Source organism: Pseudopodoces humilis, chromosome 3, assembly GCF_049639895.1.
Source record: "Pseudopodoces humilis isolate 2021_Gansu_Grassland_sample_001 chromosome 3, ASM4963989v1, whole genome shotgun sequence".
NCBI lineage: Eukaryota > Metazoa > Chordata > Aves > Passeriformes > Paridae > Pseudopodoces > Pseudopodoces humilis.
This window is the reverse complement of record NC_142202.1, coordinates 113,812,268-113,825,443: the sequence shown is the minus strand read 5'-3', so window position 1 is coordinate 113,825,443 and position 13,176 is coordinate 113,812,268. Positions and strand designations below refer to the sequence as shown.

Below are 13,176 nucleotides of genomic sequence, written 5' to 3'. Positions count from 1 at the left end.
GGGGATTTCCGGGACCCCACAGCGCCCCCCAAACTCTCGGGGACCCCTCCCCAAACCCCCGAAGCCCCTCCCAGCCCCACAGAGCGCCCGGAGCGCCCCGAATCCCGCCCCGCTGCTTTTGGGGCCGCCCCAAAACCCCGGCAGCGCCCCAGGTCACGCCCACTCCGCCATGGCCACGCCCACTCCTCCATGGCCACGCCCCCACACCGCTCGCGCAGCTTACGTCATCATGCCAGCGCTTGACCACGCCCCGTGGTCTTTGACCACGCCCCCGTCTGCCCGAGAAGCGTTGACCACGCCCCCTCTCAGTTCCCATTACCATATTTGGGCGTTGGCCACGCCCCCGGAAGGGGCGGGGCCAACGCGAGAGCGCGCGCGGAGATTCGAACGCGGCGCCCGTTAACGGGCGGGAAAGGCGGGAAAAGGAGCCGGGAATTCCGCGGGATCGGCACCGGGAAAGGCGGGAAAAGGAGCCGGGAATTCCGCGGGATCGGCACCGGGAAAGGCGGGAAAAGGAGCCGGGAATTCCGCGGGATCGGCACCGGGAAAGGCGGGAAAAGGAGCCGGGAATTCTCCGGGATCGGCACCGGGAAAGGCGGGAAGAGGAGCCGGGAATTCCCTGGGAATTCCGCAGCCGCGCGCCCCGAGCCGAGGTGGGACCGGGGGGCTCTTCCTGGGATTCCCCCCAAAACCTGGGATCCCCCATTCCCAAATCGGGGCCATCCCGAGCTGGGATCCCAAATTCCCGAACTGGGATCCCAAATTTCCCGAGCTGGATCCCAAATTCCCGAGCTGGGATCCTCCAGGTTCGGATCCCTCCTATCCGGAACCCCCCAGTTCCCGACTCTGGGACCTCCCAAATCCTGGGACTCTCCGAATTCCCAAATCCAGGATCCCGCAATTCCCGAATCCGGGATTTCCCCAGATCCCAAATCCAATTTACGGCCCCCCAATTCCTGAATGTGGGATCTTCCCAATTCCCAAATCCAGGAACCCTCAATTCCCGAATCCGGGACCTCCCAAATTCCCAAATCCGGGAGTTCTCCAAATCCCGGGTTTCCCCATTTCCTAAATCGGGGAACCCCCAATTCCCAAGTCCAGGAACCCTCAATTCCCAAATTCAGGATCTCCCGAATTCCCAAATCCGGGATCTCCTGGAGCCATTGGGATCCCTCCAAGTCCCCTCGTGCTCCACAGGACCGGGATCGGGACCTGGGATCGGGATCCAGGATCGGGATCCAGGATCCAGCACCGGGATCTGACTCCAGGATCGGGATCAGGATCTGAATCCAGGATCTGGGATCGGGATCAGGATCGGGATCCAGCACCAGGATCCGCGGTTGGGATCAGCACCCGGATCAGGATCCAGGACTGGGATCGGGATCCAGGATCGGGACCAGGATCTGAATCCGGGATCCGGGACTGGGATCGGGATCCGGGATCGGGATCCAGGATCGGGATCAGCACCGGGATCAAGATCCAGCACCAGGATCCAGGACTGGGATCGGGATCGGGATCTGAATCCGGGATCGGGATCCGGGATCGGCTCCATGGCCTTGCTCCGCTCCCCGTCCCCCCCGTCCCGCGGGGCTGAGGAGGGTGAGCAAATCCCGGGATGTTCCCGCCAGCCTTTTCCCGGGAAAATCCCGGAGATTCCCGGGAAAACTCTGCCAGCCCCTCCCCCCTCCCCTCCCTTCCCCCCCGCTTTGATCCGGGTGGGAAATCCCTGGGATGGGATTCCCATCCTAAATTCCCAGTTTCCCAGCCCTTTATCCCATCCAAATTTGGGGGGATTTTGGGTTTTTTGGGGTTTTTGGGGCGCTTTTTTGGTGATTTTTGGGGCGATTTTCAGGGGGTTTGGGTGAATTTGGGGGTTTTGGGGCGATCTGGGGGTGCCAGGGCTGATTTTGGGGTTTTTTTCTGTTGATTTTGGGGGGTTTGGGACTATTTTTTAATGATTTTTGGGGCGATTTTGGGATAATTTTTGGGGCTACTTTGGGTGGACTGAAGATTTTGGGCTGATTTGGGGCTATTTTGGGGCAATTTGGGGGATTTTGTGGGGTTTTGGGGATGCCAGAGCTGATTTTGGGACAATTTTGGGGGTTTTTGGGGTGAATTTTGACCATTTTGGGGACGATTAGGAGGATTTTGGGGGATGCTGATGATTTTGAGGGGGTTTTGGGGCCTTTTTTTTGGTGATTTTTGTGATTTTGGGGTGATTTGGGGACAATTTTGGTTGATTTGGGGGTTTTTGGAGGGATTTTGCAGGGGTGAACTGAAGATTTTGGGGGGTTTTGGGTGATTTGGGGCGATTTTTGGTGATTTTGGGGTGATTTGGGGCGATTTTGGGGTGTTTCGTGGTGATTTTTTGGGACAATTTTGATTTTGGGGGTTTTTGGAGGGATTTTGCGGGGGGAACTGAAGATTTTGGGGGGTTCTGGGTGATTTTGGGGTGATTTTTGGTGATTTTGGGGTGATTTTGGGCGATTTTGGTGATTTTTGGTGATTTCGGAGCTCCGTTTTTTCGGGAACATCCAAAGAACGAAGCCAGAATTTGGGAAAACACCAGGAAAAACCAAAACCCTTGGGAATTCCGACCATTCCCGGCTCCGCGTCCCCGAATCGCGCGGGGACGGAAACCCCGCCGGGGATTATTCCCGATATCCAACGGGAATTCTCCCCGGGATTCCCCAGGGAGGGCGGATCCCGATCCCAGCCGGGTTTTCCCGGGATTTTCCCGCAGATCCCGGGAATTTGGCGTCCATCACCATCCCGGCCTCGCCCTTCATGCAGAAGTTGGGATTCGGCACCGGAGTCAGCGTCTACCTGATGGAAAGGTCGGGAATTGTGATCCCGGGAATTGTTGTGATCCCGGGAAATCCCGGAGCCGATCCCGGGGTGATCCCGGCTCTCCTCCCCTCGGAGCCGGGATTTGGGATTTATGGAGCCAGGAAGGAGTGCGGGGCCCTGGGATGAGCCCGGCCTGGATGGAATTCCTGGGAATTTGGGCTCCTTTCCCGGGAATTCCTGGGAATTTGGGCTCCTTTCCCGGGAATTCCTGGGAATTTGGGCTCCTTTCCCGGGAATTCTGGGAATTTGGGCTCCTTTCCCGGGAATTCCTGGGAATTTGGGCTCCTTTCCCGGGAATTCCTGGGAATTTGGGCTCCTTTCCCGGGAATTCTGGGAATTTGGGCTCCTTTCCCGGGAATTCTGGGAATTTGGGCTCCTTTCCCAGGAATTCCTGGGAATTTGGGCTCCTTTCCCGGGAATTCCTGGGAATTTGGGCTCCTTTCCTGGGAATTCTGGGAATTTGGGCTCCTTTCCCGGGAATTCTGAGAATTTGGGCTCCTTTCCCGGGAATTCTGGGAATTTGGGCTCTGGAATTTTGGGATAAGCCTCTCCCAGCTGGAATTCTGGGGATTTGGGCTCCATTCCTGGAAATTCTGGAATTTTGGACTCCATTATTTTGGGATCACCCTTTCCCACCTGGAATCCCAGGATTTGGGCTCCTTTCCTGGGAATTCCGGGATGTTGTCCTCAGTTTTTTTTTGGGATCACCCTTTCCCGGCTGGAATTCCGGGATTTTGGCCTCCAAAATCCTCCTCCCCTCCCCCAGGCCCAGCCCCGCCTGGAAACGGAGGCGGATCCCAATTCCCATTCCCTGGAGCCTTCCCGTCCCCCATGGGTCCCATCCTCTTCCCAGTCTCCCGGGGAATTCCACGCAAACTCCCGGCATTCCCAGGCTTTTCCGGGAATCCCTGGCTTTTCCGGGAATCCCTGGCTTTTCCGGGAATCCCTGGAATTCCTGGCTTTTCCCACATTCCCAGAACCCCATGATTTTCCTGGACTCCCGTGATTTTCCCAGGATCCCTGGCTTCCCCCGCATTCCCAGGATTTCCCCAGGATCCCTGGCTTTTCCTGGATTTCTTGCCTTCTCCCAGAATCCCATCATTTTCCCGGAACCCCAGGCTTTTCCCAGATTCCCTGGCTTTTCCCTCATTCCCAGGCTTTTCCCAGGATCCCATAATTTTTCAAGATTCCCAGGCTTTTCCCGGATTTCCCCAGATTCCCAGGCTTTTCCCAGGATCCCATCATTTCCCTGGATTCCCTGGCTTTTCCTGGATTTCCACCATTTCCCCAGATTCCCAGGTTTTTCCCTCATTCCCAGCCTTGTCCCAGGATCCCAGGCTTTTCCCCTCATTCCCCGTCTATTCCCGTTGTTCCCGGTGCCATTCCGGCTGTTGTTCCCGGCTGTTCCCAGGTCTCCCCGCGGCTGTTCCCGCTCCCCCTGGGCCGTGAAGAAAATCAACTCCGGCTGTTCCGGGATCCAGCGCAGCCTCTTCCAGCAGCGCCTCCGGAACGAGGCCCGGACCCTGCGCAACCTGCGGCACCCCAACGTCGTCGGTGCGGGAACAGCGGGAATGGGGGCGGGAACACACACCGGGAATACCGGGAATGGGGGCGGGAACACCGGGAACCCACACCGGGAACACCGGGAATGGGGGCGGGAACACCGGGAACCCACACCGGGAACGGGGGCAGGAACCCACACTGGGAACACTGGGAATACCGGGAATGGGGGCGGGAACCCACACCAGGAATACTGGGAATGGGGGCAGGAACACCGGGAACCCACACCGGGAATGGGGGCAGGAACACCGGGAACCCACACCGGGAATGGGGGCAGGAACACCGGGAACCCACACCGGGAATGGGGGCAGGAACACCGGGAACCCACACCGGGAACACCGGGAATGGGGGCGGGAACACCGGGAACCCACACCGGGAACACCGGGAATGGGGGCTGGAACACCGGGAACCCACACCGGGAATGCCAGGAATGGGAGCGGGAACCAACACCGGGAATTGGGGTGGGAACACCAGGAATGAACGGCGGGAATGGGGGCGGGAACACCGGGAACCAACACTGGGAATGGGGGCGGGGATCCTGGGAATGGGGGCAGGAACACCGGGAATGAGGGGTAGGGAGCCCTGGGAATGGGGGTTGGATCCATGGGAATGGGGGTTGGATCCTTGGGAATGGCAGGGGGAGCCCTGGGAATGGATCCCATCCCATTCCCATGGATCCCAGGGATGCCATTCCCAGAAATCCCATTCCCAGATTCCATGGATCCCATTCCCCCATTCCCACGGATCCCATTCCCATCCCATCGATCCAACCCCATTCCCACAGTTATCATTCCCATGGATCCCATTTCCCCCTTCCCTGGATCCCAGGGATGGCATTCCCAGAAATCCCATTCCCAGATCCCATGGATCCCATTCCCTGAATCCCATTCCTGGCTCCCAGGGATTTCCCTTATTCCCATTCCCAGGGATTTCCCATGGATTTCTCACATTCCTGGGGATTTCCCCCCTTCCCATGGATTTCCCATGGATAATTTCCCATGGATTAGATTTCCCACGGACGATTTCCCAGGGATTTCCCACAGAGTATTTCCCATGGATTAGAGTTCCCATGGATTTTATTTCCCATGGAATATTTCCCACGGATTAGATTTCCCATGGATGATTTCCCATGGATCATTTACCATGGAATATTTTCCATGGATTATTTTCCATGGATTAGATTTCCCATGGATTTCCCATAGATGATTTCCCCACGGATAATTCCCCACAGATCATTTCCCATGGATTTTATTTCCCATGGAATATTTCCCATGGATCATTTCCCATGGATAATTCCCCATGGATCATTTCCCATGGATTTTATTTCCCATGGAATATTTCCCATGGAATATTTCCCATGGATTTTATTTCTCATGGATTCTATTTCCCATGGATAATTCCCCATGGATCATTCCCCATGGATCATTCCCCATGGATTATTTCCCATGGAATATTTCCCATGGATCATTCCCCATGGATCATTCCCCATGGAATATTTCCCATGGATTAGATTTCCCATGGATTCTATTTCCCACGGATAATTTCCCACGGAATATTTCCCACGGAATATTTCCCATGGATTAGATTTCCCATGGATTTTATTTCCCATGGATTATTTCCCATGGAATATTTCCCATGGAATATTTCCCATGGATTAGATTTCCCATGGATTAGATTTCCCACGGATAATTCCCCACGGAATATTTCCCATGGAATATTTCCCATGGATTAGATTTCCCATGGATTAGATTTCCCACGGATCATTCCCCACGGAATATTTCCCATGGAATATTTCCCATGGATTAGATTTCCCATGGATTCTATTTCCCACGGATCATTCCCCACGGAATATTTCCCATGGAATATTTCCCCCGGCCGATGATTTCCCCCCGGACCATTCCCAGGGTACCGAGCTCTGGCTGTGGCTCCCGACGGGAATCTCTGCCTGGCCATGGAATTCGGGGGCGAGCGTTCCCTGTGGGATCGGATCCAGGAGCGCCGGGAGCGCGGCCGCGGGGCCTTTCCCGCCGGAGCCGTCCTGCGCGTCGGGCTGGGCGTGGCCCGGGGGCTGCAGGTAACGGCAACAACTACAGCCGGAACCACGACAACAACAGCGGGAATGATAGCGGGAACAGCGGGAATAACAACGGGAATGATAGTGGGAATAACAGCGGCAGGAATAGCAACAACAACGGGAACAACAACAACAGCGGGAATGATAGCGGGAACAACGGGAACAACAATGGGAACAGCAGGAATAGCAATAGGAACAGTGGGAACAACAGCGGGAATAACAATGGGAATGATAACGGGAATAACAATAGGAACAGCGGGAATAACAACAGCGGGAATAACAATGGGAATGATAACGGGAATAACAATGGGAACAGCGGGAATAACAACAGCGGGAATAACAATGGGAATGATAACGGGAATAACAATGGGAACAGCGGGAATAACAACAGCGGGAATAACAATGGGAATGATAACGGGAATAACAATGGGAACAGCGGGAATGATAACGGGAATAACAACAACGGGAGTAATAATGGTAACAGCGGGCATAACAGCGGGAATAACAACAACGGGAACAACAGTGGGAACAACGGGAATGATAATGGGAACAGCAGGAATAGGAATGGCGGGAATGACAACAGCGGGAATAACGGGAACAGCAGGAATAACAATAGGAACAGCGGGAATAACCTGGGATAACGGGAATAACAACAGTGGGAACAACAACAGCAGGAATGGGAATAATAACAGCAGGAATAATGGGAATAATAACGGAAATAACAACAACAGGAATGGGAATAACAACAGCGGGAATAACAACAGGAATAACAGTGGGAGTAACAACGGCGGGAATAACGGGAACAGCAGGAACAACAGCGGGAATAACAACAACAGTGGGAATAACAGGAATAACAACAGCAGGAATAACAATGGGAATAATGGGAACGGGAAAAACAACGGCGGGAATAATAACGGAAATAACAACAATGGGAACGGGAATAACAATGGGAATAATAGCAGGAGTAACAGTGGGAATGCACCAGGAATTACAGGAATACAGCGGGAACAGAGCTGGGAATAACAGGAATACAGCGGGAACAAAACCAGGAATAATGGGAATACAGTGGGAATACACCAGGAATAGTGGGAATGGCAGGAATGCACCGGGAATGAGCTGGGAATAACAGGAATCCACCGGGAAAAGAGTGGGAATGTGCCAGGAAAAACACCGGGGGAAAAAATGAGGAAAAAAACGGGAACAACACTGGGAGCAAGGGCGGGAAATGCTGGGAGTGCGGGAAAGGCAGGGAAAATCCTGGGAATACTGGGAAAAGCCTGGGATTCTGGGAAATTTGTGGAATTCTGGGAAAAGGGGGAGCCAGGGCGGCTTTCCAGGTGCTGGGGGGGGGTTGGGATAGGGATGGGCGGGAGCTCGGGAAGGAATTCCCAGAGAATCCCTGGGAGCGTCCAAGGAAAGGCTGGAGCAGCCCGGGATGGGAATGGGATGGGATTGAAGGTCCACGGATCCCATCCCAAAGAATTCCGGGATTCTGGGATCGAGGACGCTCAGGATCCATCCCGAGGGATTTTTATGGAATTCAGGGATGGGAAAGGGAAGGGAGACCCTTCCTGGAGCCGGGAATTCCCAAAATCCCTCCCTGGAGAGGAGTCGGGATGCGGCTGGGCCTGACCCCAGGCTGGGAAATCTGGGAAGGGACGGAATTCCCTGGGAAAGGGGAGCCGGGCTCGGAGCGGATCCCGAGGTTCCGAGGGTGGCTCCGGGGGGGGTTTCCCGGTGTCCGATTTTTTCCCATTGTTACTTTTCCCCCATTGTTACTTTTCCCACTGTTGTTTTTCCTGGTGTTATTTTTTCCTGCTGTTGTTGCTTTTCCTGTTGTTGTTTTTCCTTCCCACTGTTGTTGTTTTTCCTGCTGTTGTTTTTCCTGCTGTTGTTTCTCCTGCTGTTGTTGTTTTTCCCGCTGTTATTTTTCCTGGTGTTGTCGTTTTTCCTGCTGTTGTTGTTTTGTCCCACCGTTGTTGTTGTTTTTCCCGCTGTTGTTTTGTCCCACAGTTGTTTTTCCCTCTCATTATTTTTCCTGGTGTTTTTTTCCCACAGTGTTGTTTTGTCCCACAACTGTTGTTGTTTATCCGGCTGTTGTTTTTCCCGCTGTTGTTGCTTTGTCCCACAGCAGTTGCTGTTGTTTTTCCCAGTGTTAGTTTTCCCACAGTTGTTGTTTTTCCCGCTGTTGTTTTTCCCAGTGCTGTTTTGTCCCACAGCTGTTGTTTGTTGTTGTTTTTCCGGCTGTCGTTGTTGTTTATCCGGCTGTTGTTTTTCCCTCCGGCAGTACCTGCACACGGAGCAGCGGCTGCTCCACGGCGACATCAAATCCCCGAACGTCGTCGTGCGCGGGGCCTTCGAATCCGTCAAAATCTGCGACATCGGAGTCGCCCTGGCCCTGGATGAGAACCTGGAAGGTGCCGGAACCCCGGGAACGCCGCCGCTTCCTTGGGAATGCGGGAAGGGACCCGGTTCCTTGGGAATGCGGGAAGGGACCCGCTTCCTTGGGAATTGTGGAGCTGGAAGCTCCGGGATCTCCTGGAGGGATCCCCCAGGCTCTGGGAATCCACCCAGGAGGCCGGAATTCCTGGGAAAAGGGGTTTGGGAATTCCTGTGGGAGCGCAGCTTTTCCTGGGACGCCATTTCCAATCCCACCCCATTCCCAATCCCATCCCAATCCCATCCCAATCTCAATCCAATCCCATCCCAATCCCATCCCAATCCCATCCCAATCCCATCCCAATCTCAATCCAATCCCATTCCCAATTCCAAATCAAATCCCATTTCCAGTCATGTTCCCAATCCAATCCAGTCCAATCCTATTCCCATTCCCATTCCCAATCCCATTCTCAGTTCACCCCAATCCTGTTCCCATCCTCAGTCCAGTCCCATCCCAATCTAATTCCGTTCCCATTCCCATTCCATCCCCAATCCAAATCAAATCCCATCCCCAATCCGATCCCGTTCCCAATCTGATCCTGTTCCCGATCCCATTCCATTCCCAATTCCATCCCGTTCCCAATCCGATCCCATTCCCAATCTGATCCTGTTCTTGATCCCATTCCCCATCCCATTCCCAATCCCAATTCAATCCCAAACCCTCCCCAATCCCATCCCATTCCCAATGCACTCCCGATCCAAATCGCTCCCCAATCCCATTCCCCATCCCACTCCCATTCCCGATCCATTCCCAATCCTGTTCCCAATCCCATTCCCCATCCCAATCCATTCCCAATCCTGTTCCCAATCCCATTCCCCATCCCAATCCATTCCCAATCCTGTTCCCAATCCAGTTCCCGATCTGATCCTGATCCCGATCCCATTCTCAATCTGATCCCATTCGTGATCCAATCCCATTCCCAATCCCAATCCTGATCCCATCCTGATCCATTCCCAATCCCATTCCTCATCCAATCCCAATCCTGTTCCCTTTGTTCCCGACGGTGTTCCCGACGTCATTCCTGGCGTTGTTCTCTTTGTTCCCGGTGTTCCCGACGCCGTTCCCGGTGTTCCCGACGCCGTTCCCGGTGTTCCCGACGCCGTTCCCGGTGTTCCCGCCGCGTTCCGTCGGCAGCGCGCGATCCCGAGCAGCCGTATGTGGGCACGGAGCCGTGGCTGCCTCCGGAGGCGCTGGAGCCGGGCGGGATCATCTCGGATCGCTCCGACATTTTCCCGCTGGGGCTGACGCTGTGGGAGATGCTGGCGCTGAGCGTGCCCCACCTGCCCGACAGCAGCGGTGCGAACAACAGCCGGAACAACAGCCGGAATGGGAGTGGGAACAGCAGGAATGGGGAACAATGGGAAAAGAGGGAATGGGAACAGCGGGAACAATGGGAACAGCGGGAACAGTGGGAATAACAACAGCGGGAATAACAGTGGGAACAGGAACGGTGGGAATAACAGCGGGAACAACAGCCGGAATAACAGCGGGAACAATGGGAATAACAGTGGGAATGGGAACAGCGGGAACAGTGGGAACAATGGGAACAGCGGGAATAACAGTGGGAACAGGAACAGTGGGAATAACAGCAGGAATAACAGCCGAAATAACTGGGAATGGGAACAGCGGGAATAACAACAGCGGGAATAACGGTGGGAATAATGGGAATGGGGATCTGGAGATGGTGGGAGTGGGAGCGAGGTTGGGATTGGGAATGGGAATGGAGTTGGGAATGGAATTGGGAGTGGAAATGGGAATGGATTGCGAATTGGAATGGGGTTGGGAGTGGGAATGGGATGGAATTGGGAGTGGGATTGGGATGGGATTCGGGATAGGATTGGGATTGGGAATGGGATTCACATTGGATTGGGCTGGATTGGATTAGGGTCAAACAAGGAATGGGATGGGATTGGGAACAGGACTGGAAATGGGATTGGATTTGGAATTGGATTGGGAACGGGATCAGATTGGGAATTGATTTGGATTGGAATGGGAATGGGATCGGACTGAACTGGGAATGGGATGGGATTGGATCGGGAATGGGATTGGGGAGGGATTGAGAATGGGATTGGGGAGGGGCTGGCAGGGAATGGGATCCCTGGGAAAGGGGAGCTGGGGCTGGGAGCTCGGGAAGGAATTCCCAGAGAATCCCTGGAGCGCCCAAGGAAAGGTTGGATCACCCTGGGATTGGAATGGGGTGGGATTGAAGGTCCAGGGATCCCATCCCAAAGGGTCCTGGGATTCTGGGATCAGGGACACTCAGGATCCATCCCGAGGGATTTTTATGGAATTTGGGGATGGGACAGGGAAGGGAGGCCCTTCCTGGAGTTGGGAATTCCGAAGATTCCTTCCCAGCGAGGAGTCGGGATGGGGCTGGATCCAATCCTGGAGAGGCAGAGCGGGATTTGGGAAAAGGGCCCGGAATGCCGGGACAGGGTTGGGATTTGGGAATCTCAGAATACTGGGAACGCCCAAGGCCGGGCTGGGACCACCCCGGGAACATCAGGGCCAGAATTCCTGGGATTCCGGGCTGGGATAACTGGGAATATCAAACGGGCCCGGAATTCCCGGGATCCGCCTCCAACGGCCGCTCTCTGCCTCCATTCCAGAGGATTCCTTCTCCTCGGAGGATTCCCTGCGCTCCGAGGATTCCCGCTGCTCGGAGGATTCCGAGGATTCCTGGGAGCGGCAGTTCCGGGCGCGTTTGGGCTCGCGGCCGCCGCTGCCGGCGGAGGCGGCGCTGGATCCGGCGCTGGGATCCGTGCGGGAATTGTTCTGCGCCTGCACCGCGGCCGAGCCCCGGCAGCGCCCGCCCGCCGCCGCCCTGTGCCGCGCCCTGGAGCCGATCCCCATGGCAATTCCACAGGAACTCCTGGAGTGAGGGCACGGAGCTCCGGAACACCGGGATTCCAGGAGCTCCGGAACACCGGGATTCCTGGAACTCCAGAGCCCCAAAATTCCCGGAGTTCTGGAGCCCTGATGTTCCGGAGTTCCAGAGCCCAAACATTCCCGGAGCTCCGGAACCCGGCATTCCCGGAGTTCCAGAGCCCTGATGTTCCCGGAGTTCCGGCCCTGACATTCCCGGATTTTCAACTCTGCCGGGCGCTGGAGCCGCTGCCCGTGGGAATTCCTGAGGAATTCCAGGAATGAGGGGACGGAGCTCCGGCATTCCTGGAGCTCCAGAGCCCCGACATTCCCGGATTTCCAGAGCCCTGATGTTCCGGAGTTCCAGAGCCCAAACATTCCCAGATCTCTGGAACCCCGACATTCCCGGAGTTCCAGAGCCCCGAAATTCCCGGAGTTCCAGCCCCAAAATTCCCGGAGCTCCGGAACCCGGCATTCCTGGGGCTCTGGAGCCCCCCAAAATTCCTGGTGTTCCAGAGCCCTGAAAATCCCAGAATTCTGGAGCCCTGAATATTCCCGGAGTTCCAGAGCCCCAAACATTCCCAGATTTCCACTGGGACGTGGCATTGGAACCTGAAATTCCTCGATTTCCAGCCCCGGCCATTCCCAGATCTCCAGACCCCGACATTCCCAAATTTCCAGAGGGATTCAGCTCTAGAGCCTCCAAATTCCCGGATTTCCAGCCCCCCGTTATTCCCGGATTCCCACGGCGCCGTTCCCGGCTCTGGGAGCGCCGGGAATTGTGTCCCTCCCATTCCCAGAATTCCGGGATGGATTTTCCCGGGTTTTTTTTTAGGTCGGATTTCCCTAAATTTGGGGTTGGAAATTTTTCCCAACTTTTCCAGTTGGATTTTCCCAAATTTTTGGGGATTTGGATTTTCCCGAGGTTTTTTCCCGGATTTTCCCTCATTTCCTTCACTGGAATTTTCCCTCTTTTTTTTCTTGGACTTTTCCCTCTTTTTCTTGGAATTTCTCCCTTTTCTTTCTTGGAATTTTTCCATCTTTTTTTTTTTTTTCTTGGAATTTTTCCCTTTTATTTAATTGGAATTTTCCCCTTTTTTTATTGGAATTTCCCCCTTTTTTTCCTTGGAGTTGTTCCCTCTTTTTCTTGGAATTTTCCCTCTTTTTTCTCTTGGAATTTTCCCTTTTTTCCCCCTTGGAATTTTTTTCCCAGTTTTCCCTCCGCAACGTTCCCGACCATTCCCAATAAACGGATCCCTCCCTCTCCCTGGCACTGGTGGATTTTTTCCCTGGGATTTTCCGGGATTTTGGGAATCTGAGGGGGCGGGAACATCCTCCAAATACCCCCGGAATATTCCCACAAAAACCCCTCAGAAAACCTTGGAAT

General features: G+C 54.6%; 1 protein-coding gene across 1 annotated transcript; it reads left to right on the top strand.

The window, feature by feature from the left end:
- Positions 1-362: 362 nt before the first annotated feature.
- PBK (PDZ binding kinase) lies at positions 363-13,135 on the top strand. Its single transcript, XM_088052671.1, has 8 exons — positions 363-653; positions 1,198-1,599; positions 2,744-2,837; positions 4,262-4,404; positions 6,315-6,484; positions 8,772-8,901; positions 10,059-10,220; positions 11,534-13,135. The coding sequence occupies exons 2-8, from the start codon at positions 1,551-1,553 to the stop codon at positions 11,803-11,805; spliced, it is 1,020 nt and encodes a 339-aa protein (XP_087908797.1). The 5' UTR covers positions 363-653; positions 1,198-1,550; the 3' UTR covers positions 11,806-13,135.
- Positions 13,136-13,176: the final 41 nt, after the last annotated feature.